This window comes from Ammospiza nelsoni, chromosome 1 (assembly GCF_027579445.1).
Source record: "Ammospiza nelsoni isolate bAmmNel1 chromosome 1, bAmmNel1.pri, whole genome shotgun sequence".
NCBI classification, from domain to species: Eukaryota; Metazoa; Chordata; class Aves; order Passeriformes; family Passerellidae; genus Ammospiza; species Ammospiza nelsoni.
The window spans coordinates 62,608,852-62,636,252 of record NC_080633.1 but is presented as its reverse complement, the minus strand read 5'-3'; the positions used below and the strand labels follow the sequence as shown (position 1 = coordinate 62,636,252).

At 38.2% G+C, this 27,401-nt stretch overlaps 1 protein-coding gene across 1 annotated transcript in view; it reads left to right on the top strand.

Moving 5' to 3' along the window:
* CDKAL1 (CDK5 regulatory subunit associated protein 1 like 1) overlaps positions 1-27,401 on the top strand; it is a 382,964-nt gene that overhangs the window by 132,440 nt on the left and 223,123 nt on the right. Inside the window, exon 8 of the mRNA XM_059475653.1 lies at positions 9,342-9,462. Coding sequence (XP_059331636.1) covers positions 9,342-9,462 — 121 coding nt within the window. The remainder of the gene's footprint in view (positions 1-9,341; positions 9,463-27,401) is intronic.

Below are 27,401 nucleotides of genomic sequence, written 5' to 3'. Positions count from 1 at the left end.
GCTCATGTGGTTAGCAGGATTCATGATAATTGCAGTGTTTGTATGAAAAAGAGATAAAAGGTACCTATATTATATATAGGCTAAAGTGTAGAATTTATACTGGATTGTCCACCTGACAGTGAGTGTGTGTGTATATGTATTTATCTGTATGTATATGAATGCTGGAATGTCAAACAGTGTTTGTACGTGCTGCTTGATTTCACTAGAATCTGCTGGTAACAGTAGATAAAATAGACTATTTTCAATTTCTATGACTGTGGGAAGAGTAGCCTTGACTTAAGAAGCTGATGACAGGCCAAATTGAAGAATAAAAATTGGAGGAGTCGGGAGTTCTTATTTGAGGAAAAGTATCATTTGGCTCCCAGTCAGGAAAGTGACTGTTTGTGCCAAAATGCAGCTTTAGGAGGGTCAGAGGGAGGGTAGTGGCCTCATCAAGTCTCTGTTTCTGTTTCTATCTCCTTTGAAAGGACATAGAAAGGAGGGGTGAGGGGGGCAGTTTTGGGTGGGTTGTTTTATTTATTTCACTGTGTGGTGGGTTGACTTTGGCTGCCAGGCCCCCACCCAGCTGCTTTCTTGTTCCCACTCCTCACGAGGGCAGTGGAGAAAATAAAATGGGATAACTCTCGGGTCAAGATAAGGACAGGAAGATCACTTACCAGTTACCATCATGAGGCAAACAGACTCGACTTGGGGAAAATTAATTTAATTTATTGCCAATTAAAAATAGAATAGAGTGGTGAGAAACTATAGCTACCTTCCCCCACCCCTCTTCTTCCCATGCTCAGCTTCATTCTCTCATCCCAGACTCCTCCATCTCCTCCCGAGTGGTGCAGAGAGATATAGGGAGTGTGTGGTCAGCCCAATGCAGCGCCGCTCTGCTGATTCTGCTTCCCGACATTGTCCCTGCTCCAGCCTGGGGCATTCCTGTGGGCTCTGGGGATCCAGGAACTGTTCCAGCGCGGGTCCTCTGCGGGGAGTGCAGTCCTTCAGGAGCAGGCTGCTCCGGTGGGGATCCCCGCAGGCTTCGTGCACTTACTGCAGGAGCCCTGCTCCCTGCTCCTGCTCCCCGCTCCGCCGCGGGCTGCGGGGCATGATCGGCTTCGCTCTGCTCTCCTCCTCTCCAGCAGAGAGCACCCGCAGCACCTCCTCCTTCTCCTCTTTCTCCTCCTCCTCTTGTCTCCTTGCTGCGCACAGGGCTTTCCCTCACGCTTCTTTCCTGGCTGCCAGGCAGTGTTTGTCCCTTTCTTACCCCTGTGGCAGCTGCAGAGCTCCGCGGTGCCCTGTGGCAGGGCTTTTGGAGCCGGCTGGAGCCGCCGGTGTCTGGCCCTTGGCAGCCCCGGCCTCTCCTTGCAGCGGCCCCTGCAGCCTCCTCCACGCATCCCGGGAGAGTACCATGTCCCTAATGCTATTTCTAGGAGGTGGAATTGCCTTTTAAACGGAGATTGTGGAAAAGTAAGGGCACTAACTGGGAAATCTGTGTTCGAGGCAGCTTGGATAAGGCCTTGAGCAACCTGGTCTAGTGGGAGATGTGCCCATGGCACAAGGGTTTGGATCAGATGGTCTTTAAGGTCCTTTCCAACCCCTTAACTAAGAATTCTATGATTCTATGAACTCATGCCAGGGACTGTGTTTAAAAGACTTAAGAAAGTTGGATGGGATTGAAATAATGTTTTCAGTGGGAATACGCAGAGCTACAGTGAGTCAGTAACTTGGGGCTGAGACTGTGATTAAAGGATTCACCCATCACTCATTTGTATGTATCAATCACTGAGGTTAATGGCATAATGTAGTACGTGTCTCCTGCCTCTGTTTTGTGTGCCCTGGATTGGAAATTTTGGAGATACTCCTATTTAAACAAAATTATATTTTTGTTGCCATCAGAGCATTATGGGTAGAAAGAGCGTCATTGCTTAAACAAGCTTTTTTCCCCCCCATTTGTTATTTAAGAGCTACTTTGACAACAAGCATTGGTTTATAAAAGACCTGGCTGGAAGGTGTCCCACTGTATGGTTTTTAAACAAAGGTTTTTTCATGTGGCCAGAGGCTTCAGTGAGAGCACCACGTTTCATTTTGATTGCCCCTTTCTGACTGCTTACTAAAAGTGTGATATATGGAAGGGTACTGATGAGTTCCAAATAGTAATACCATGATAGGTGCCATTATCAATTCAGAGAGTTCAGCTTTGTAGACTGTAAGTTAAATAAAAATGTAGAGCCTGATGAGGAATATACAATAATTGTGGAGAAACTGTTTCTGCAAAGGCAGATTTTAATTGCTTTTGTAAAACATCAATAATAATGTGGCTCAACATTAAAATTGTCCCTGCTGGGGCAAGAAATTTCTGTTACTATCAACTGATTTTTGCTCTTACTAGAAAGTTTATTGCTGTTCTTTCTGTGTCTGTTCCAATGCTTTTGGGCATGCAGGGACTGTTAGGTATGTGAGATGATCCAGGACTTTAGATAGGTTTAGTAATTATTTTTCTCAGTGTAGGTGTTTCACTGATTTAATTTATAAATCCAATAGAACTGACTGTCCTTATTATGACTGTCACTGTTATGACTTTATTTTGTAAATAACTCACAGAAACTGAATGGGAGATAAATAGTGCCACAGAAGACAAAAACAAGCAATTGGGAGAAACAAACTGAAAATCTCAGTAGCACAACTGTGATTGCTCATTGCTAAATGAGCCTGTGATGTGCATGGAAAAGGTGCCTTTGCTTCCAAACCCTTATGTGCTCTTTTCCACATTTTGAGTGAATCTTATATCATCCCCGTTTTTCTGTCCTATTCACATTGGTTAGACTCACCTGAATTTAGCTCTGTTAGAGAATCCTTGTGGCTGGTAAATGTAAAGACTACCTCATGATTTTGGATACAGTGACAAGTTCAGCTCAGCGTTTCGCTCTGAGGCTAAATTTGTTCTGTTCATCCTGCACACCCCAAAACATTAGGCAAGTTACTTGTGCTGCTGCTGCTGGCTCTGACAATCCTGCTTTCAGCACATCCCTTCCTCATAATGCAGCCTGTTTTATCTGATTCAAAATGTCTTTTCCCTTGGAAGTTTCTCTCCAGGATCTCCTGAGGTTTTGAGCAGAATCTTTGATCCTAATCAAATGCATTTCTTCACAGAGAGGTGAGGACAGAGGGTCAGGGGAACTCTTCCTGTAGTCGATTCTAAGTATTGTCCTTCTGAGCTGTGGAATTGTGGCTGGCATTTTGAACTCACAGGAGATTCAACGTTCAGGCACTTTTCCAGAAAGACAATAACATTGCATGATCTCAGAATAAGTAGGATGGAGCTAGTGAATCCTAAAATAAAATAGCAGTAGTGCTTTAATAGTGCCTAGTAAGCATTTCAAATGCTTTTGCTGTGATAGAGGAAAATGCTATGGATGTGTCAAAAATGTTCCTGAATACTTATATTCTTAATTTAACTTGGTGAAATGTTTACATGGACAGTAATTTCTTGTTAATAGTTATCTCTTTTTTCTGTATGACTTCTTGTACAGTAGAGTTTTAGTGCTTACAGATGTTGTTATGATTGAGTCATACACTGGAGACATGCCAAGAATAAAGAGACATTGCCTGTTTAATGAAGAGAAAGTAGTGTATTAATTTTAGCAATATGAGACCTGTGGACCTTTTCTACTGAATATCTTGTTTTTGAGATTACATTAAGTGAATTTTAAAAAGCTCCTGTCTTCACCATTGTGACACTCACATTCCAGAGTCTTCCAAAGCAGTATTATTGTTGGATGCTAATTCCAAGTGCAACACTTAGTAGTTCTCTGTATTTCAAGCTAGTTGCAAATGTGATGTATGCTTAGTAATTCCTGCACATTTCTAGGAAGCTTTTTGATTTGATATAGGGTGGAAAGCAATATTTTCATGAAAGAGTTTTAAATGCAGAGACTGGATCAAACATAGCATTGGCTATCAGCATCCTAATGGGACTGGATGCCTGGCCCAAGCACAAGGAAAAATCAGTAACTCTGACACTATTAGTGTGAGTTAATCCCTGTTCCTACCTACACCAGATGAAGGAGTTTGACTGTTACAGAACATTCCCATCTTCACTGATCTAGAAGAGGAATAATTTTTATTAGTTGCTTGGTCAGGAGCAGGGCATAAACCTCTCAGTTAGGTTTGGCTTTTCTTTGCTCTCTGAATTTACTTGGGACAGGAAATGCCGCTGATGACATTCAGGGATGCCAATGGGGTTGGTTTGGATGGGAGCATCCAAACAGCAGAGTTCTAAACCAGTTAGTGTCCTTGTTTTTACACTTGTGTGTGTCTGACAGCATGTGATTGCTCTGAGGAGCTTGGGAATTCCTTTGAAATCAGTCATGTCTGCTGTGGGAGAGCATGTTTGTGCTGCAGGGCAGGGAGAAAAGCTGGGAGAGGAGCTTAGGGTCTGCCCTTGTTTGATGCTTTTTTCAGTCTTTATTACTGCTTTTGGTTCTCCTTTACCCTTCTTCCTTTAATTTTTCTTTGAAGAAATCTATTACTTTGTTTTCCCTTCATATGCTTTTACCTTCCTTTCCTTAGCTACACTGCTCCTATGTGCTATTTTTTCCAGTGCTAACCTTGAGGAAAGGAAGCTCTCTATTCATTGAGAGCCAAACAGTGGTGGAAGGAAACATGTGCAAGAGTACATGAAATAGTGCTTAATCCTGTTCCTGAAAGATGCTGGAGAAAATCATGTTGGTGAGAGACATCTGAGAGGTGCAGAACAGCGCGTTGGCAGCCGTGCTCTGAGGAAAAAAGCGTCTTTCAGGAAATGGTGAATAACCTCTAAGCACAGTGATGTAACTGGGAAAGGGAAAGAGTGTGTAACAGAACAAGCAGAAAACAATAGAAGTTGTTGCTGCCAAGGCTGGGGTTTCCTGCATCTTTGAGGATTTTCTGTAAAATCATGGTTTTGAGCTGCTTGAGATATCTGCACTGAACTTGGAAGCTAAGAAATGTGTCTGGCTGGGAGTTGTGTTTCAGAGTCACACTGTATAGCTCCAGTGGGGTGTGCAGGGATGGGGAGGGACCCTCAGTGGGTGCCCTACTCCATCTTTCAAGCAGATATAATTTCCCAGCAGTTCTTAAAGAGTGTAAGCCTATGGACACAGTGAAACTGACCATTTTTTAAACCATAATATAGATCTCCTAGTATCTGATATGATGTTGATAGCCAGGTAAAGTTTGCTAAAATTTATTAAGCCAGGCTACTTCCCCCCGATTTATACTTGTAATAAACTAGGAAGGTACCAGTCCCATTTGAATCTGTTTGCTCTAACATCATTAGCATGCTTCTGTGATTCTAGGTCTCAGGGATGTGATGGTAACCTGAGGTTCACAGGACATTTAATGCTATAATCTTATGACAAAGAAATTCCATTACCTGTTCCCTTCATATATTTATATTTCAAGATTGAGCCTTTTCCATCAATCCTGAAGCACATACATTTATGATTAGAGGTATATGTACATGCCATTAAAACTCTTTGTGTCCTTTTTAACAAGTGAATATAAATACCTTGAAAATATTTTCATTTTGCATACTGAATGATCAAACTAGACACATTTAAATGCCTTCTTTTAGACTAACACTAGGATTTAATATACTGGTTAATTCATTCCAACCTCATCCTTCTTGCAGATAGTACCAAGTAATGTGAATTGCATCTACTGACTTCTATGTAAAGATGAATTTAATATTAAACAATTCTGAAAACTAGAGAGCTCTGATTAATTTTAAATTGTTCCTAGCTTGATTTCATTTGCATTTCATGTGAGTGATTCTGCTCTGCAAGTGTCCTTGCTGGACTTGGTTAGTACTTCTGTTATTTGTAATCTGTATTAATTATCTACTAATTAGTGAAAAACTGCTCTGACACATGACCTAAACCACTAATTAACTTTTTCAGGTTTTGTTTTGTTTTTTCTTAATGGAATTTTATCTGCTGCTAGACTGTGTGGAAGAAGAAATGTTATTTTTATAGCAGAAGCAATTAATAGGCCTAGATTGTTTAGGCTTTCCTATCTAACCTGACTAGATCTGTTTGTCTTTAAGCTGTGTTTCAAAGCTTGCATTGCAGAGTGAGCCCTCAAAAAAGAAGTGGTGTTTGTTTGATATCTGAGATGGAGCACTCATCATTATGGTAATAGACTTGCGATTAACTCAGTTTTCAAAAATGTTGTACAAAACTTTAAAAAAAAAAGGAAAGAAAACAAACATGAAAAGAAAGGCTCCTTTTAAGTTTGGGACACCTGCTTTGCTTAGGTAAGTTTTGCGACCTGTAAAGTCAGAGAGAAGGTAACTTAATCAGATAAAATGCTTTAGAAGTAAAGCTTAATTGCAGTGTTTTGTCCCATTCTAAGCTTTGAAAGGAGGTCATGAATGAGATTTAAAGTTACTGCTTTTTCTGTTAAACTTGATGTTGATCTGGGCTTAATAGTGCTGGTTAGGCAATCTAAAAATAAAAAGGGTATTTAGCCTTTTCCTAGTTGAAGATGGCAAAATACTTATTTTTAAGTTTTTTTGAAATAAGTATGAGGGAAAAAGGACTTACAGCATGTGAAAAAGTATGATTCAGTGTTTATCAAGTTATGTTTTATTAATAGAAACAATTCTGTAAACAGATGTTTTAGTGCTTACTTAAAATGAAAGAGAATAGTCCTTGTATGGAGTAGGGGAAAAAGGATTGAAGGTCACAAATACTGTAATTGAGGGGGTTTTCTTATTAGGAAAAATAATTAAGTGTGCCTGCCACACAAGTCACAGTAGTTGGATGTGCATGTGCTGCTTGCCTTCTGCTAAAAATCATCTCCTACTAGAGGCATTTCTTCAGCCTCTGGTGTCTGGACTGAAAAGTACAGGGATATTGTTATTCTTGAGTACCCCACAGGTCTTACAAGCCTGTATTAATTCAAACTTCAGTGTCCTTCAGGAGGAATATGGGAAGTGTATTTTATGTGAGAATAAGGTGCTGCATTTGATTGCCAGGCCATGGATCCTGAGCTCAGGCTCAGGTTTGGGGTGGGTGCTAACTTTCAGTGGATCACGTGCGGGATGGTCACAGAGCTGGGGTATCTTTCCTGAATAAAGGAAGTCTCTGACAATACTAGCAGCTCAGTCTTATTCTCCCAATAAACTCTATTCTGTCTGTAGAATGCCTCATCTTTTCGGGTGTTTTTGGGGGTGGTTGCCTGTTTGAGGACTGCTGTCAGTCTGAGAAAGGGAGAGCGTGAGCTAAATTCCTGTTAGAGAGCAGTAACTCACATGGCTTCTGCTTGTGAGGGTCTGTGTTGTGAGGAGATGAGGCCTCCCCGATTCTGCACAATGAGATACTACTTGGGGAGGGGAGCAGGTTGGTTTTGTGGTTTGTTGTTTTCATCTTGTTTTTTAAATTTAAGAATGGTGGTTTGACCCCAATTCTAAGTGTGTTAATTTTAAATTTTGGGTAACTTGTTAAACTTGATTGTTTTAAGACTACAGTGAATTGTTCCACTGTATTTTCAACCATAAATCCAAATACACCTTTAATATGGCAATGTAGCTGAATATTTAAAAAATGGATAAACTGGTTTATTCCAAATAAACCACAGTATTAAGAAATAAAAAAGGAATGTTTTCTGTTTCTGGTTTAAGGCACTCACTTTTGTTATACAAGTAAATAAAATGGTGCCATGCTTGCAGCTCTTCAATGAAGCATTAGATTAGAAAATAAGTGATGGTACTGTGAGACAAGGATATTGCTGTTATTCTCAGGAAATGGTAGAAGTGAGTAATTTAGCAAATGCTAGTAGCACAAGCACCATATTACTAAATTCACCACAGGGTATAATGAAATTTTTGTCAAATGCAACTGCAGAAGTAATGCCTTTTGTTTCCTTTTGACATGATGATATCTTCTATCAGTGTTAACCATTATGTCTCCTATTGGTATTAACCTTTATGCTGTCAGGTCAGTCCTCCTCTCCTGTTCATTAGATCACATTTTTGGTTTAAACTTTTTATGTACCTTTAAAAAACTTGAGGAAGATGTTATTCTAGAAGTAGTTGGGTTTTTTCTAGGCTGTTGTTGCTATACCAAGGAAATAAATTAAGAGAATGAATGCTACATTATTCAGAAATTAATTTATGACTCAAAACAGGCAGTGAAGAAAGGCTTTGACTGATGAAGGACTTAATTTAAATTCTTATTAAAGTAAATAGCTGTTGGTAACATAAGTTAGGAGCTTTGATGTAACACAGTTTTTAATTGATTTGAAGTGGTCAGAGGCTTTGCTGTGCTGGATGTAGCTCAGCTTGTACTTCATAGTTTAATGCATTCCTCTCAGCCCCCTCCTACTTTAGGGTTAGCTTTTTCTTTGCTGAAATATGTGGTGGATTGGAGCTATAGGGTTTACTATCAGGGAGTTTTCCAAGTTCAGGAGACACATGCTTTATTTTCCTGCCAGTTTGGCTTGTTGTCTTCCAACTCTCTTCAGGCATCTACCATTAGCTTTCCCTTGCTGTCTCTCACCTGCCTGTTCTAGGCTTTGTGGAGTAAATGATACAAGTCTTACACTTATAACTTGGGAACACTTCAGACTGCCTTATGCAGTAATACACACAATTGTTTTGATTCTTCGTTGTTAGTTCTTGCTTCAAAATATCAGTGAACCCTCTCATTTGTGCTCTTTAAATGTCGTGGCATGACTGATGTTGCAGGCAGTTGGTGAAATTATTTGTATTTTACTCCCTGAACATTAATGGCTTTAGGAAAGTAGTTGTGAGGCAGTTTTCTGACCTGCAGTTGTCCTGGAGTGGGAGGAATATGTGCAAATCTTGGTAGTCAGCTTAGCCATGGACATGTGAGCATATGCTTCACAGCACTTCCAGATTTACACAGTCAGGTAACCTTGAAATGTGTTGGTTCTCCATGTAATAAGCTAAAAAAAGTATTTAGTTGTTTATTACCTCCTAATTTAGGTTTGAATTAAATTTTTCAGGAAGAATCATCTGATCCTGCCATGCAACTCATTTAAATATTATTGCTATGTTGCTATTTGCTAGAGAATCTGAAAATGAGACTGCTTAGATAATTTTAATCATATAAAACAGAAAATGTAAGTGTGAAGGGATAATTGGATGAAATAATTTTCTCATTTTAAGATGATTTATTTTACCTGTCAGTGTCTCTTTATAAATGCTCCAGATGGTGGAAATATATTATTACATCTCATTCTCATTTTCAGTCTTTGAAATATAAACACTACTTCTGAAGAAGAGCAAATCAAAACAACTGTGATGAGACTTCTTTGTAATGACTGCATTTTTTTTTTTGTTTTATTTGAAGGTCATTCTGTGAGGCTGCTGGGTCAGAAAAAGGATAATGGAAAACGTTTGGGGGGAGCACGACTGGATTTGCCAAAGATTAGGAAGAATCCACTGATAGAAATAATTTCCATCAATACAGGGTAAGAATCTTCCAAATTTACAAGACATTCAGTACTGCAGAAGAATTCCTTTTATGTCTTTCTGCAAGTCTAATGTACTACTCCTAAGCTACACAGAAGGAGGCAGGATGACCCCTTTTAAATAGTTTAAGATGTTAAATTATATTCATTTTAGAAAATAAATCTCTGCTTCTTTGGTTATGAATTTTTTTCTGTGATTTTTTGATTTCTAAGATGGTAGTTCCAGAATATTTTTAGTAACTCATTGTGATCTGTAAACATCCTTAAGATCTGTCTGATGTGATTGTCAGCCCAGATTTATTAATGGCTAAATTAGATATAGTTACTTCTGTCTTGCTCCTCTAACCTGTTTGTAAAGAGTCATCATGTATATATTTCATTCTTATATTCATTTGAACAAGCTACTCCCTCCTTTCAATCAACTCTGGATGCCCATTTCCCAGCAAGGCCACAAGCATTTTCTGTTCTGTACTCCTACTTTGAGGAATTCTATTTTAATCTTCCTTCCCTTGTTGCTTTCAAAGGCGTTTATCAATGCCAATTGGTATCCTTCCATTTTGTCAATTTATTAAAAAAAAAGAAACAAAGCAGCAACAACAAAAATCATGCAAGTCCTCTTCTGATTTTCCCATCTTCTCCAGCTTATGTAGTAATTTCCCTGGTGGTTGAATTTAGAATGCATTGCTCTGGGCATCCCAGGTAGGTATGAACTTATTGCCTAGAATGAAAAAAAAAGTGGTTTATCTCAGGTCTGAGTTTGGATTAGCACGTTCATAAACATTTCATAGAGGAGTTCTGATACTGTCTTTATTCTTACTTCTTGTCTTTTAGTAATGTGGCCTTCATAATTGCTGTGAAACCTAGTATGCTGTTTAGGTCAGAATATCAGTCCAAGGTTTAGTGTGGTTACTTTTTCTTCCTGTGACTTCTGGTAAATATATGGGTGATACTTTGTTGTGTTGCTGAATTGTAATACCTTTTTAAACTGCATTTTTGTTCACAGGTTGGTTTTGAAGTCTGGATATAAGCTCTTCAGTGTAGTTACTTCAAGTCTTCTAAATTCTTTACCTTATTTTCTTTCCAGTGAACATCTTGGTTTTGCCCATCAAAATCTCTTCATGATTAAAACAATTTTTTTTACATTTGTTGTGTCTGACTTTCACGTGGTAAAAATTTTCCTTTTCCATTAATATTTATCACAGTATAATGTTAAAATATCTTTCTGGCTGTAAATGTTGTCTTGGTTGTAAGCTAATTGAGCTATGGTCTTGTTCCTGTCTTTTGATGTACAGTAATGGATTTAAGATAGGAAAATTAGAAATACTGTTATTTCGAATATCAGATTATTAGTAGTTTAATTACAGAGGTTAATACAAGGGTACTGTATGGTATGTAGACTTAGCATTAGCTGACTGATGAGGGTAGCAACCATTTGAAACTTCTAAAAATATATTTTGAACAGATGTATTTTTTTGAAATAATTTTTTTGACTGTTTGAAAAAACCATTACTTCCCAAATTGGTCAAAAGGCAGACTGTTAACATCTCCTAAGAAGTTACTCTCAGAAACCCTTTCCTTTAGAACCTGATAGTTTACAAACAAAAATTACATTGCGTAGTAGTTCTTGCTGTTCTCAGGTCAATTAAATACCTGCTTACTACCATAAGACAATATAAAAAAATATTGGAAGCCACAAAAAGCATATTTGTTTCATTGAGAAAAAAGTAAAATATAACTTGATAAGGCAAAAGCATTCTTAAAGCCTCAAACAAACAAGTTAGTTGTATAAGACACCTAAATTAACTACTATGTCACTCTGTGTTATATTGCCTGCATTCCTCTCCTGAAATACAGGTGTTTGGGTTTTCCTGTCTTTTTCTTCCCCTTTCCTAGTCTCCACAGCTGTGTATCATAGGTGGCTTTTTTGCCTGTTGATCTGGGTTTGAAAAACAAAGTATAGCTTTAAAAGGCAGCAGTGTGCAGCAGTTTCTGAAAATATAAAAATGTAATGAACAAAGAACAAGACACAGACTGTGGTAGTCACTGTGATTTTACTGTGCTAATTTTATCAGCTTTGCCTTAGTAGTCTGGTTATGCTAATTTTAGTACCAACACCACATTGAACCTGAGTTTTCTCTGTGTAGAGACTTGAGGAAACTTTGAAGACTATTTTTTGGTACGGTGATCTTTATTAAGAGGTGAGTTTGGATTTGACTAGGTGGTTTCAAAATAGTCAAAAATACTTTGTTAAAAAGAGCGGTTTCCTCTTTGGAAATATTTTTGTCTGATACTGTTAAATGTTGGGAGCAGCATGAGCAGAGCTTCTCCGTGAGGGAGGCCAAGAAGGGAGGCAAGGGTGCCACCAGCGCAGGCAGTGCCCACTCCAGCAGGACACCTGGTGCCATGGGGCCTGAGCTGTGTGACAAAGCTGGGGCTGGTAGTAGGAGCCATGAGCAGTCCCAGACATGGAAAATTCCATAAACACAGACTGTGCTGCATTGGAGGGGACCCACAGGGATCATAGAGTCCAAGTCTTCAGCCTACACAGGACAGCCCTAAGAGTCACACCATGTGCCTGGGTGATGAAATGATCACCCACAGCCTGGGTCTGAAGAGTACAGATAACACAGGTCTGAGGAGATGAGTGCAGGACCAGAGGCAGGCATGGTATTTAAACTCAGTCCAGGTCTGGGAACAGAGCCTGAGCTTCACTGGGGCTCCTGGTGCCGAATGGGCTGTGGAGGCAGCAGCTGAGGCTGGGCAGGTCAGCGAGGGCCTGGGGGTGCCCACGGGGCTGTGACAGGTGGTGCTGAATTACCATTTCCAGCTGGGGTTTTAATGAAACCTTGGCCTCTTCTGTAATTCTGTGGGGGAAGAAAAGGCTTATTGGAGCATGTATATTCCCTCCTCCCCAAAGCACCGTAGTCTTCCATGGCTCACATTAACCCCTTTCCTTCTCCAGTAGGATGAATTCCTTTATGTGCATGGACATCTGCCAGCTGGAACTATTCTTCTGAGGGTTCAGAAAGACCACTTAATTTTTGGGAGTCTCCAGAAATGCTGATTGTTAAGACATCTCTCATCTGTGTCTTTGTTTCTTAACTCAAGATGATGTCAAATTTGATAATTTTGACTTGAGATTTCTTTTATTGAGTCCTTCTTCTCTCTGAAATGGAGGAAGAAAAATTTCCTGGCCCAAAGATTTCTGTCCTTGTATAGTAGCTGAGAACTTTTTCTGTACTTGTCCAAGCACAAATGCATGCCTGCATATGCACATGTCCCTCTGTGTTTGTCCCCAGACTGCTGCTGTACATGGGTGTCCTCAGCTGTTTGCATAAATCATATCTGTCCTATCAAGGGACAGACATACTGTCCACTGTGCAGTCTGTAATAATTTTAATTAAAAATAAACCAAAACAAAACCCCACTAGGTATGGAGTATCTGTGAAGATCAGGTACTCTTCTGTCAGTTGTGAGCCAGCTCAGAGGTTTTACACAGTGGCATTTTTGTCCCTAAAAAGGTGTTGCTCTGCCTTTACAGGGACCTGTGTCTTTTTCAGTGTTTATCACATTTTTATTTATTTCTTTTTTTTAAAGTAAAAGACAGTTTTTTCCTGCTGTTAATTTTGATTGTCCTGAGGGTTGTTGTTTTCTTATTGAGAAATCCAAGCTATTTGTTTAATTTACCATGACAGTTGGTGGTTTCTGTCAACAGACTGTGACTCTAGAGAAAAGCTCCAATCCCAGGAGTGACATGTTTCAGAGTTTCCAAGTATGTTTGCAGAGACTAATGGTGAGTTACTGGAATAGAGGCACAGGAGATTTACCAGACTTCTCTGACATGCAAAGATATGTTAGTGACTCTTCATTTTTCCATCTGCAGATGTGTAAGAAGGCCTTACCATCCCAGTATCCCATGCAAGCTGTAGATTTGCCTCTGTAATTTCTCCCTAGCCTTCTCTGTTATTGTTTAGACAACACTTTGCAATATTTTTCAAATCAAATTTTTTTCCTATAAAATAGGCAGTCAAAAACCAGGGATTGTCACAGTGCCCAGATAGCTTTCTTAATCTTAGTATGTCCCACAGTGATATTAGTAGATCTGAACCTAGAAACAGAGAATTGTTCCTGTACTCCAAAATAATTCTCTGCTTTGGATTAAGGCATTTGGTTAAATCTCTTCCACTTTTATTTATGTCATAAGCATGTATTGCACAGGTCATTATCTTACTGGAACAAGCCAGGTAATAGTAGAAAAGCATGTTAAATGCTGTTTGGAGAAAAGGCATAAATTTTTAAACTAATGCTAATGTGATGATTCTGTTACTTTGAAGTAAGAAAGAGAAATGTTCTCAAGTTCATTTTGTATTACAGCTTCATTTAGGTTTATGGAAAAATCTTTTTCTCCTTGGGTCTCCTCTTCATTAGTGCCAGTTTCAGAACCCATGTAGCCACCTAGACAGCTCTCTTTAATGGGATCAGGACTTGGTTTTCCACATATTACTTAATTCTGTATCTGCTTTGTAGCTTGGACCATTACTCATGTATCTTTGTTGTTGGTATTACTTGAACTTCCTTATTAACACTCATGTACATTCAAATATGACTTTATTTGTGCTTTCTCTGGGTGCCCTGGGAAGCATGAGAAGAGTGTAATAATCACCTGAAAATGAGCCCACACTAGAATTTACTGATGGGTGGATTTGCACATGGTCTGTTGAAGTGCTTTCCGTATTCTTTTTGAAGTTTCTACCTCTCCTAATGGAACAGGCAAGTAACTACACTGCTCATATGACTGGCTAGAGAAGAATTAAAATATACTGAACAGGGAATTTAGAACCAAAAGGAGCATAGCAATGTACATGCATCTGTTGGACTAGATTATTCCTGCAGTGCAGGAGCATATTAGAAAAGACCAACATGTTACTTCATCTCAGAAAGATTTTCAGATCTGCTTTTATGTCTTAAATGCTAATTAAAGTGTAACACTTCAAGCTTAGTACTCTATGTTGATGAACTGCAGACCTTTTTGCTCATGGCACAGCCCTTGCTAGCAATGTTTATGTTGAGAGTGAGCATACATAGTATTGCTTAGAAGCTTGATGCATCCTGCTAGTTCTTTAGGGGTGTTTTAAGTCATGTTATCTAGTGGTGGTCATTCAAAGTGTTTCTGAGCTGCCAAAGGATCTGAATCTAGCAGAATAAAAAAAAAAAAAAAAGTAGTTTTACATACAGAACTGAGTTTGTTTTGTCGATCAAGTTGTAGGCACACAGTTTGTGGTGACTGGGAGGGGGGCTGGGTGAGCCTTGTCCCCAGTGGGCTACAGCTGTGCAGGACAGGTGAACAGCATTGGCAGCAATGAGACATGGAGGGCCCAGGGGCACTGATCAGTCACAGAAAGGTAGAGAGGATACATAGGTAATATGCATGAATGTGAGGGGTATAAAAGATTGGGCTAAAGAGCAAGAATGGTAGCTGCTTGGAGCCTTCTGATGTGGCATAGTGAGTCTGTGTATTGTGGCAGTCTGGACTGTGGCATGTGCTGTGACATATGCTGCAGCATCAGGTGACCAAAAATTTAGCATTAAAAAGAAGCTAAAGAGTTACTATTGTCAATCCTGATTTTCTCAAGCAGGAATATTTCCCTGGTTATATATTGTGAAAGGTCAAAATTCTATTTCTTCATCATTTTGTGTTGTAAACAGTTTTTTCAGTTTTATAAATTGGGGGGGTATGAGAATTGAATTTTCTCCAAGAGGTACATTTTTATTTATATGAGATCACATAATAATTTTTCAATGGATTTCATTTCAGCGTTTGTTTAGGTTGGAATATATAAAATACTTGGAGTTGTATGTCCATGAAAGTGTAGGTAATTTGGGTTTTGGTATTTTTGGTTTTGTCTTTTTTAAATTGTGCCAAAAAAAAAGAGGACATAAACTTAAATGAAATGCTTTCCACTCTCTATTTTTTAAGGTGGTTATCTGAAATAATTGATTCAGGTAACTTTTGTCACATTTAAACTTCACAGCATTAGCTGGTTTTCTCTTTGAAAAAAAGGTACAATAATGCTGGTAAGAGGTCTGAGAAGTTTTTGGCGGCATGCATAGGTTCATTTTGCTACAGGTAGTCTTCATTGAATCAAAACCTATTTCAGGCTGCCTTTGGCATTAAAAAGAGAACATATTCCATCTCTTTGCTGCAGTTGGGTGAGATATCTGAAGAACATGAAATACCAGTAGGCCTTCCCAGCTAGCAGAATGTAAGGAGGGCAGTGACAGAATGTCAAAAGAGAGGTCAAAAAGAGAAGCACAGTGTTCTATTTTCCTGCTCTGATAGAGGGGAAGTTTTTGGTTCCTATTTGATGCCAGTACTCTGACAGATGTGTAGAGTCCAGTTAGAACAGTATTTATTCCTTTGCCAGCATAAGATACCCCCCTGAGGGATACTGAAGTCCTTGGGAACAATTCAGGATGCTTCTGTGGGTTTGTGTCCAATTATCTAATTATCTAATATAGATATATATCTAATTATACCTGAATGTGGTCTAGCCAGTCTAAAGAGTGATTTAAAATTAATATTTAGCAAAGTAATAAAGAGATCTACTAGCATCCACTAGATTTTTTTCTATTGCTGTTTATTAAATAAAAAGAGTCCTTAACTGTGACTGGTAAATCCCTGAGCTTTTGCAGTGATGTGTGTTGCCTGGCCAGATTTTTGACTGGTTGAACTGTCTGAGTGAGATTTCTACCTTTTTGTGGCATTCAGCAAACATCACCTACACCTGTGAGTCCACCTTTGAAAATGCTTTGTTTGTTCACATCCCCTTTGATTTCTTTGTAACAGGGATGAATTTTCTGGAGTCACCATCTTAAATGCATAGCAAAATACCTTTGATTTCTGAGATAAGGATGTTGTGGCTGAAGTGTGAGAGCATGTGTAGCCAGTGCCTTTCTGTGCTGATATTCGTGGGTTATTTCACTAATAATCTCATCAGTTCAGCAGAACAGCCATTTCTTTGGCTTTCTGTGTTTACTCTTGTGAATTGAAATCTATTCCTTGGTAAAAAGTTATCTCTAGATAAAAATAAATAGAAAGATGGAAAGTGAAAATCTTTCTGGTATGTGAAAAATTGGATCACCTACTGTTTGACAATTTTTTTTGGCAAATGCTTGTATATTTTTTGTCTATCTAGCTATGACACAATGTGTTCAAATTTCCCTCCAAATATTGCTGTCCCCATTTTGAATGAATAGTGAGTCTGAATTACAAATCTGCTCATATTTTGCAAAAATCTTTGAGTACTTACAAGGATGAATTCCACACCTTCAATTTACCTGATTTAGTTTCTTTATTAACAAACTAATAACACACACCTTTTCCATATTTTAATATTTTACTTTTGAAGGTACTCATGTAAGCGACTCTGAAGTCAAAAGAAGATTTTGAGAATACAAGATGAAAATATGTTTTGATTTGCATTCATTATTATGCTTGGAGAGGAAAAATAGTATTTCTTTGGATTACAATAATACAGTTAGTATATAATTACATATTACATGCACACATATTGTATTTAATTCTACTTGAGTTCACGGTAAATGCTTAGAGTGAACTCCCCAGGACCTATGAAGCTATGTGTAATTACTTTGGCCCTACTTACCTTGTAATATTTAAGTAGGCACTTTTCATAACTATTTAGCTCAAACATTGATGGCATGCTAGAGCCTATCGTGTCAGTTGCCCTCAGAAACAGGGAAGGTAGAAAGTCTAGAAAGGTAGTGTATGTGTTTTTGAAAGGAAACCTCTGCATCAGGCTTTTTGTTTATATTTCAATTGGTATTTGCATGTTCATATATTTAGATTTTGGCTATACTGTCTATCAAGTATGTATTTCAAATGTGCATGTAACAGATATTAATCTGTTCTGTTTTGGCACAATTCACAGAACAATTTACATAATTAAAATTATGGGTGACATAGTTGCGTGTATCTAGGCATTTGAATTTTCGTAATAAAGTCTGAAAAGCTGGTAGTCCAAAACTTGCAGAAACCACATGGCTGGAACTGAGGGAAAAGGAAAATCAGTTGTTTACAACACAAAGTCCTAACAATCTACTTTCTTGCCTAAGGTCTCTTTGCAATGCAACTTACTGTAACTCACAGCTAAGGTCATTATTTCTTAATTAGATATTTAAGTAGCATATTGATGACACTCTCTGAAAGATTTTTCTCATTTTCAGTTGTTAGTAATTTCGTACAATTATTACAGTTGCATTTGTACAATGACTATAAAATGATATGTAATATTCTGTTTAAAAAAGTGCAGCAAAGTCTCTAGGTGCTTCATGGTAGCAATTTCGCTGAAATCTTGGGAAAATTGTATTGTTTATTATAAAGAGGTGGTCTATCAGTGTGGCTTACATTCTGATCTTACCAGCTTGTTGTGCTTGTAGTCATTTCTGTTCTGTGTGTCTGTCCTGCTTCTGTGTCCCCATTGCTGAGAATGTCCCTGCCCACTGTGCTTCCTCATGCAGAAAAGTGGTGTGTTTTACAAGGTGGTTTCCTTCAGCAGCTTATGCAGGCAGGTCATTTTAGAAAGCAGGAAGGAAAGTAAGTGGATTGGACCAGGAAAGGACCTCCTGAGTAGCTTGATTTCTGTCTTCTGCAGCTCATTTTGTACCTCCTTCAGTGCCAGAGCCTCTATCTGCTGATGCAGCTTGCAGGGGTTAATTGCTCATGGAAATCAACAGCTGAGGGCAGGAGGAGGAGGAGGTAACCCTTTCTTTCTCTTGGAGGACGTAGTTGTGGTTCTCCTCATCCCACAGAAGTATCAGGCCTGATTATCTTCATGGGACTGGAGTTTAGTGTGATAAATTCCCTTCTGCTACTGGGAAGGGGGAAGGTGTTGCTATCTTCAGTTCCTTCTCCTGTTGCCCACAGTATTTCTGCCATTTGTGTTGAGCTGTATTACACAAAATTGCTATGGTGAATAGTGAATATGATGTAGGTGTTTTGCAGATCCCTTAGAGTAAATGTCTGCCTCCATGCTAACCTTGAAAGGAGGATGATCTTGAACTCAAGATGATCCTCACAAAAAGGAAGATGTTTATACACAAAAAGTTTATTGCATACCTGTATTGAATATATAATAAGGATAGAAGTTTTTCATTAAGTATTTGTCTGTAAGAAACAATTTTTTCTGTTATGATTTTAGACTGTTGTTTCTCAGCTTTGTACATACCGTCATGATTTCTGCCACCATTGCTCTCTTTACAATGCTACTTCTTTCTCAGTTTTAGAGTTTTCTCTGCTTGAACTCACTTCTTTTAATTTAAGTTCTGTCCCTGGGATTTCAAGTATGTAACTTGTGAAACCCCTTAGCTATGGATCTGAATTTCTCAGATGTCATGCTGTCTTTTTCAATGACAAAGTAATCCTGAACTGGGCTTCTTTACTTTCCCTGTACAGCTTAGAGCATGATCCTCTGCCAAGAGAAATTTTGAGAGGGGGGGAAAAAAAAAGTGTTCAAAGAGTCTTTAAAGGACTTTTCTCATTAGTACATCAAATACCTGCAGTCATGACATCATTTGTGGTATGACTCGGAAACTCATACTCCGTTCTCAGGTTGTATTTTTCATTGCTGTTGTTCAATGCTGTTAGAATGGCTCTAGGAGAAGCACGTGTTCAATGAACAGCATGCATCTTGTCCTTTCCAAGAAATGTTTGGCCAGTCCCTCATTAAGTTTGCTGGCGTATGACACCTAAGAATTATTCCTGTAAATAGGTGTTTATTCTGCTATTCAGAATGCTGTACTCTGGCAATTTCATACTAGATTGTAATACTGCTTGTATTATAATGTAATGGAACAATTATATTTGATTTCTCTGTTGTTATGATGATGGATTTTGTGCCTGTTGCTTCAGTGGTGCTATTTGATGATGTCAAAGTAAACTGACATCTAAATCTGCACTGTCCACTTGGCTCTTTGCAGTTTTCATGCAGTGAGGATTTTCAGTGGAGTCAGAAGGTACATGCTGGTGAAGTTCTTTGCCATAGGCAAAAGTCATTATGACATTGTTTGTACACACTGAGCACTACTGGCCTGGAAATCTTTCTGTTCAGTGTTTTGTCTTCATGCTACTTTGTGAGCTCTCAGTTTTTGAAAAATGTTGGTTAAGTACATGTAATACAGCTATTTTTTCTGGGTCATGAAAACTTCCTCTTTCAAGTCTACTGAATTACTTCTGCATCGAGTTAGAAGAAAATAGTTTGTTTTGATTGTTTCCATTTTTGCACATTTGCTTCCCCTGGGCTATTTCCTTCCAGCCTCACAAATATGAACTTTTTCTGCATAGTGCCACCATGAGTTTAAAATTTGCATCAGATCTTCTCCTTATACGTTTTGATATAATTCCTTTTGCTCTTGTACATCTCGAGAAAATTTGCTATTTCACAGTTCATTTACAAGACTTAGTAAGACTTATAAAACTTGCCAAGAATCACCGTGCAATTCTCTAAACTGTAGTATACCACACAACTTGTAAGTCAGTGAGAAAAACAGAGGTCATCACATGCTCCAAGTGCGTCATCTCGTTAAAACTTTGGGCAGCTCCAGGCATTTTTGTGCTTCTCCGTCACTAGGTGGCTTCCCACACTGCGCAGTTTTGTGACTCTCTTAACCCAAAAGGAAGATCACCAGAATTTTAAGAGCATCCTCAGTTTCCAACTTAAATTATGTGGGGGAAAGGCTAAGAGTTGGGAGGGGGCACCAAGCTTTATTTTGCTTTGTGTAACTATGATCTGCCAGTTTCATGCACTTTCAGCTCAATCCTTTCAATGCCACATTCCCGATTATTTTGAAGGCTGATTCAGAAGATGAGACAGCTTTAACATCCTGGAACCTGATTGCAGGTTAGCATGGAGCATTGTAAGGCGACTTCCTGCCTGCCTCTTTGGCAAATGCTTCCTTGCAGAAGTGGTTTTGGATCACACAACAAGCTGCATTTTGCAGTCTGTCTGAGAAGAGATTGTTCTGAAGTTGTTTGCAGTTTCATATAGCCGTTATTCTGACATCATTTGCTCTCTGAGGTTGGAGATAAATTCCTCCCTGTTGAGCAGAGCATTCATCTGTGTCCCTTCTCTTATGCCCATATTCGTATGTCCTAAGGGAAATCTGGACAAAATACTGAGAACCACTTTATTCATTTCTCAGATTACAGTAAAGACTGAGAAATAAGCTCCTATGTCAAACTTACAATTGATATTGTGTTGTCTTTAGTCCCAAATTTTCACATAAAAAACCCCCCAAACTTGAAAAACAAGACAAGCACTAGAGAATCCATTGTTTTTCAAAAATACTGTCTTGCTGAATGTCAGTATGAGAAATGCCTGGGCTTTTATGTACTCATAGTTCTGGGTGGTTTAGTGGTCTGTTCTTTAAAGTGTTGTACAACATGAGTGTTTAAAGCTAAATGCTTATGTCTTTGCCTTTACTGCTCATCAGCAGAAGCAGGTAACTTTTACTTGCCTAATAATAAAACCAATTTATTTTGCTGGCATCAGTATGACATCTTAAATGTCACCAAAAATGAAAACATCTTGTCAAAGTGTCTGACTGAAGTGTCTCTTGTGCCCTTTCAGGACAAGGTTGAATTTTTTTTTGGAGACCTGAAAGGGAAATGTGTTAAAGGAGGTGTAAAAATAAGAATCAGATTTGGGAAATATCTTGAATTTGTTCTTAGATTTGACCTAGAGAGAAATTTAGCGGAAAAAGCGTTTTCCATGAACAATATTTATGAACTTAAAAATAAAAGAAAAAAAAATTATTTTGCATTACCTATCAAGTACACAAAAGCATGTGTTGATGATAATCTCATTGACATGTATGAATTTATAAGATTTGAAAAATTGGGAGGAATAGGGCATTGAAACTGTGGTTATCAGTATGGAACATAAGAGCAAAATCACTGAAGGAAAGGTGCTTTTAAAAAAATCCAAGCAAATAATAAATAAAAAGTTAAGGATTGAGATTGTGCTTGGAAGATAATAGGTGGCATAAAATCCAATGTAACATGTTCCAAGATTATTGATATTATATCAAATGTTTTGTGTGGAATAGTATCTTTATATGACTTACTTATATGGGAAAGAGAAAAATTAACACCCTTTAATTCTGATATTTATGCTAAAGTTCAAATAAGCTGTGAATTTTAGATTACATGACCCTTATTTTTTAGATAATTTACATTATCTCTCTTATTTCTTGATCTGTTAATTTTATTGAAGAGTCTCAAAATCTGTGTATTTTCTGTATTATTGTTCTTGACTGTCATTCTTGAAAAAATCAAATTCCTGATTGCAAAAACAAGTTACACTGAATTGAGTAATAGTTTTATTTGTGCTTCAGTTACCAAAAAAATGTAAGATGCTTAGTGCAGATTTCTGGGTTTCTTCTCCTTTTGCTTTTACTGCAAGATGCATGTTAGGAGACTTAGTGTTTACACCAAGTTTGAAGGAGGCACTTGAAGGGTCCCCATCTCCATTTGTGCAATTTAGGCAATAAATGGTAAATTTTTGTGGATGCACAATTTTTTTTTCCAACGAGGAGTCTTAACAAAAACCCGTTGAAATATTTGTTTTAAATTTTCTTTTGACTAGTTCAAATTTTTTTTTTCTACAGAACCAAGATGAATAATATCTAATAAATCACATGTGTTTTTTCACTAACCATCTAGTAGTACAAGTGAGATTGATTTCCTGAGTTTGAGGTCCCCTCTGGATCATCTCTTTCTGGGCAAGTTGCTGCTTTAGAAACTCAGGGTACTCAGCAGATGATGGAAAATGCTGAGATATTTCTGGACACCTTTGCTGCCAAGCTCTGTGCAACAGTACTGTGCTAATTCAGGGGGACTTAAAATGTCAGGGCCCACAAAAGGTAATTTCTTTCTCTGTCAACTGGATTGTAATTATGGGAGGGTGTCGAAAACCATGTCCGTTTGGGGTTTTTTTACCGAGAAGATGTTTGGGCTTTTTTTCAAATAGAGAAATACAAATGCAGAAGTGAGGTTTTGAGAAGTGCCTGGAGTTGGTTCCACCCCAACTATCAATAGTTGTGTTTGGGATTAACTGAACTGGATAATTCCCTGACTAGAGAACGTCTTTGACACGCTCCTTCTCTCTTGACAGAGATCACCCATTAGTTCCCTTGTTCAAGTTGTCATCCTTGTTTTCCTTAAGACTAAACTCAATTGAGAGGAAAAAAAAGGCAGTAAAAAGAGATCTTGGATCCCTATTTAGACTATGGTAGAAGGTAGTTGTATTACTTCTTTCAGCATGCTAGTTCTGCTGAGGAGTGTGGAGTGAGGCTTGTACAAGTGTTCTGTATTCCCTTCTGCTCTGATGTATAGCAGGATGTACAGAAGGCTTCAGTCAAGTGCTCCCCAACTACTGTGTCTAGAAAATGAGGATCAGATGTTTCTCTCTGTCCCTATGAACTGTATTGGTAGATGAAGCTCCCCAAAGTAAAAGTTTACATCAGTATGTCAGGTGTTCAATGGAGCTCCTGACTTGTGTTTGCATAAACCATCTTTCCAGACATGAAAGGTCCATATGGAATGAGCCTAAATTTGACAGTTATAGTTAGCAGTGTAGCATTAAGTCATGTATATCATCATGTGAAGGAGACAGCTCTTTAGACCTCTGTTTAATCTGTTCTTTTTTCCTTTGTCTTATTTACATCTTCAGGGACTCATCTTGTCCTGTATAGTAAGAATGTGAATCTAAAAGAAATTGTCCTGGCATGATGAAAGTGGAACTTTGTGTGTGATTCTCGTTAATGTCCTTTCTTGCAGACACAACTGCAAGTCTGAAAGTTGGTGCTTTCCTGTTTGCACATCATTCCCAAGGAGTCAAGAAACCAGAGTGCGTGTTGATGGGATTGTGTCAGTGTTACTTAAAACAGGCTTTATCCTTACAAATGGGGTTTAGTTGTCTGGCTTGTTTGAAGCAGTGAGAAAATTTCTCTGATGTTGCCATATTTGGTTTTGGCTTCAGGATAAAGAATGGTTACTCTTGGAGGGGTGGTGGTAAATGAAAATGCATTTTTAAAATTTTTTACCTCTTGATGATTATTTGTAATGATTAATTCCTCTCTTCAGAATTACTGTTGGTTGCCCATTTTTAGGGAGATTCTTGGTCTACATCAGGAGTGGTTGGGGACACTCTAAGTCTTTACTCTGTATTTTGAATACACTAGATGAAAGTGAAGAAAGAAGCCTAAAAGAATGTGTTGTGCTGCTGGGAGTGTGGTTAACAGCTTTGCTTCTGAAACTGAATATCACCACTGACAGCATCACATATATTTAAGTAAAACACAAAACTAACTGTGAGGTTAGGCCTAAAATATGAAACTCTGTGCCATACATCTCCTTACCTTCAGTTTAAATGGTCAAACCACATTTTTAAGGCTGTTCTTAGTACTCTCCAGGGAGAGAACAAGAGGTAGGGGGCACAAACTGAAATATAAGAAATTTTTGTTTAAATGTAAGGAAAAGCTTCTTTTACAGTGGAGGTGATTGAGCTCTGGCAGAGGTTGCCCAGAGGTTGTGGAGTTTCTATCCTTAGGGATAATCAAAAGCCATCTGGACCTGCTCTGGTTGCTGCTGCTTTGAGCAGTGAGGGCTTGCACCTGATGATCTCCAGAGATCCCTCCCCACCTCAACCACTCTGTGAATCTGGGAGATTTTAAATAAATATAAACAGCAACAGAAAAACACATGAGGATTTAGATACAAACACTGTGCATAATAATGAGCTTGCTTTATGCTGGTGGAGACCCTTGCTCCGGAGGTAAATTTTGTGGTTTCACACTTTAGAAAGTAATACCCTAAAGTAAGGGTTTCTTGTCCCATGCAAAATGCATCCTCATTTCCTGACTTAAAAGAATTTCCTGTGCAATCCTGTAGGCCTGGTCAGCCTTGGGAAAGAGGAACTTTTATTTCCAAATTCCTTGCCTGCTAGGCAGAATGAAATATTCCCACTGGAAATATACACCCCAAGCTTCTGTCTTTGTAACTTTACATGTTGAATTTCATCAGCTTGATTTACAACAAGACCTCAATGCTTTTTAAAGAAAAAGCATTTTTTCTGAATTTGTCTTTCAAATATATGGGGTTTTTTTTTAATTTTTCTATGTAGAATTTTGATTTTAAGGATTATTTTCAAAACACTGGATGAGATGTAAGGTTTTAGCTCTTTTTTTTTAGGAGTTTGGTTGATGTCTGTGTGGACTTTTTGAAAAGGAGCTATTAAAGCAAAGGTCAAGTACAAAATTGTCACTCATCACATGCTTATCTAGCTTATTTTTAAACTAACACACAAGTGCCTAAGTATCACATGCTCTTTCTTGTATTGCAGACTGGTGCCAGTCCAGACTGGTGTCTTTTTTGTTTTTAAGAGATAAATGTCTAGTGGTTTTTGTTTGCAGTGACTATGGTTTGTGAGTAATTTATGTCATATAATGTTGCTTTGTTTCTGAAGTTCAATCGTTTTGCAGAAGGTAGATGGAGTCTCCACATTTTAACTTGGTATTGGGCTGAAAACTGCAGCTGGGGAATGTTTACTGAAGGGTTTGTTTAGTCATTCACATTCCTCTTTTCTAACAGTTTGGTTTAGATCATTTGTTAAAGAGCTTAAAGAAGAACTCCCTTTATTATTGGCGCAGACAGGACGGGGGTTTTTTTCTGCAAGTTATGGTTTTTAGCTGATTTTCTAAAATTTATTTTTCCTTTACAAAACTGTCTATCAGTTACTTTTAAAAAGTTTTAAGCATGGGTAATATACTGTAGTGATTTATAACTAGTCAAATACATATTGAAACTTTTGTCTTTTGCTCTAGGTATATTATAATTCTTCAGTAAAATGAAAAGTAATAACTTTTGAGATACTGTTTTTAATTTACCATTTAGGACTAGTCTAAAGGACAGTTTTGTGCAATAGGGAGAAAATATTAGTAGAAGTTAAACTATTTATGGAAGTATCAACATCTTTAGGACAGCTCAGCTTGGGTGTTCACCAAGCACACTGTAACCATGTAAATAACCTTTGATCCTGACTCAAGAGTTGGAAGTGATGTCTTCTCTAGGCTTGGCCATTTTGCTTGAACAGGAGCACTATGATAATATTGTGCTTGTTGGCTTGTGGCTGCAGTTGGTAGGTTTGCAGGGTGTCTTCCTATATCTGCAGCTGATCTCAGAACTGTTTTTTAGACATATTAAAATCCTAATCCAGCTTTTGGTTTTGTTTTTTTTTTTTTTTTTATGTGGGAACAGGGAATGTTCTCCAAGATTAGAGTTATGTGGATGGGAAAGCACTGTACAAGCTTGTTTGTTGTAGGTTCCTTTCTCCTGTAAATGTTTCATTAACACACTCAATATACAACCCCTGCAACTGTGCTGCAAGTCAGGCTGCTGCAGGCACTTTTTAAGCTGCTGGTATGTAACACAATCATTCTTTGTGGTTCACACAGCTGCTGAACTTACTGCAGAGACTATAATAGGAATTTTCATCATTAAGCTTAAACTAGGCCTTGCTTGTTCATTCCAGCAGCTTATGTATTTTTGAGTGTTGTTTCCTGGAGTGTAGTGTTAAAGTCAAATATAGGAGTGAAACCATACCTCTTAATAAAACAAAAGTCAGTTAAACAAAACAGAGTTACAATCACAGAATGGTTTGGGTTGGAAGGACCTTAAGGATCGCCTCGATCCAACCCCCCTGCCATCCCCAGAGACACCTTCCCCTGGACCAGGTTGCTCAAAGGCCCATCCAACCTGGCCTTAAACACTTCAGGGTATGGAGCGTCCAGAACTTCCCTGTTCCAGTGCACCACCACCCTCACAGTGAAGAATTTCATCCTTATATCTAATTTATAACCTACTTTCTTTCAGTTTGATTTATGGATATTCTTTTAAATGGCACTTACTGCCAGCTGGTTCTCAAAGGTAATATTGCTCTACCTATATCCACTTTGAACTCTGGTCTCTGCTGTCCTCCTACTCTTCTTTAGGAGTTTAGGATTTATGAAATCTTATATACATGTGGAATAATTTATGAATGTTGTTGAATACTGTATGCTCAATTATTTTCTTATACAAAAAATATGTGGGGAAAAGTAAAGTTCTCTTTTGAACTAAAATTATGAGAGTAATACATAGATACTCAGTAAATAAAATGGCTTTTTAATTTTAGTCTAGAGGAGCCGAATGCTTTATTTTCCAAAGGGATGAATGCTGCTCTGTGAAGCAAAGCTTAGAGACCTATCTCCATCAAGTCTTGTGAGACTGGAAAGTTTGATTCTATAGTTTGCATAAACTGCCTTAGACATGAGCACACACAACAGCTTACTGCACATCTGCTCATTGGGGGCTTTTCTTTTTTGTTTATACAATTTACAATCAATTTAATAGAATCAGGTCCATTCCCCACTCCCCATTCTTTTCTTTTACATGTGGTAAAGGTGTGTTTGCATAATAGAGTTTAGGATTTTAGGGTGAATTCAGAAGTTAAAATATGGCAAAATGTAACTCGCAACAAAACTGATAAATTTAACCTTTTGTTTTTGGTAAGATTTGTTTACATTTTGGGTTGATATGAACATTTCAAAGGAATGTGGAGAGGCACAAATATAGTCCTCAATTCAGGGAACTAAATTATGGCACACATCTCCTCACACTCATACCTGTGGACACAAGCCTAAACCTGGAGCAGCAGAAGTCCTTGGTCTCTAGGAAGGAGTTGTGTTCTTGTTGGGTTCCAGGGTCTCAAAGAGATCAGCTGTGGTGCAGCTGTTCCAGTACTTGGTGGCTGTCATGGCACAGTACTGCCTTCGGTCTGATAGTATTTTCCTGGGTTTTTTCCCCACAACTTGCATCCATTGCT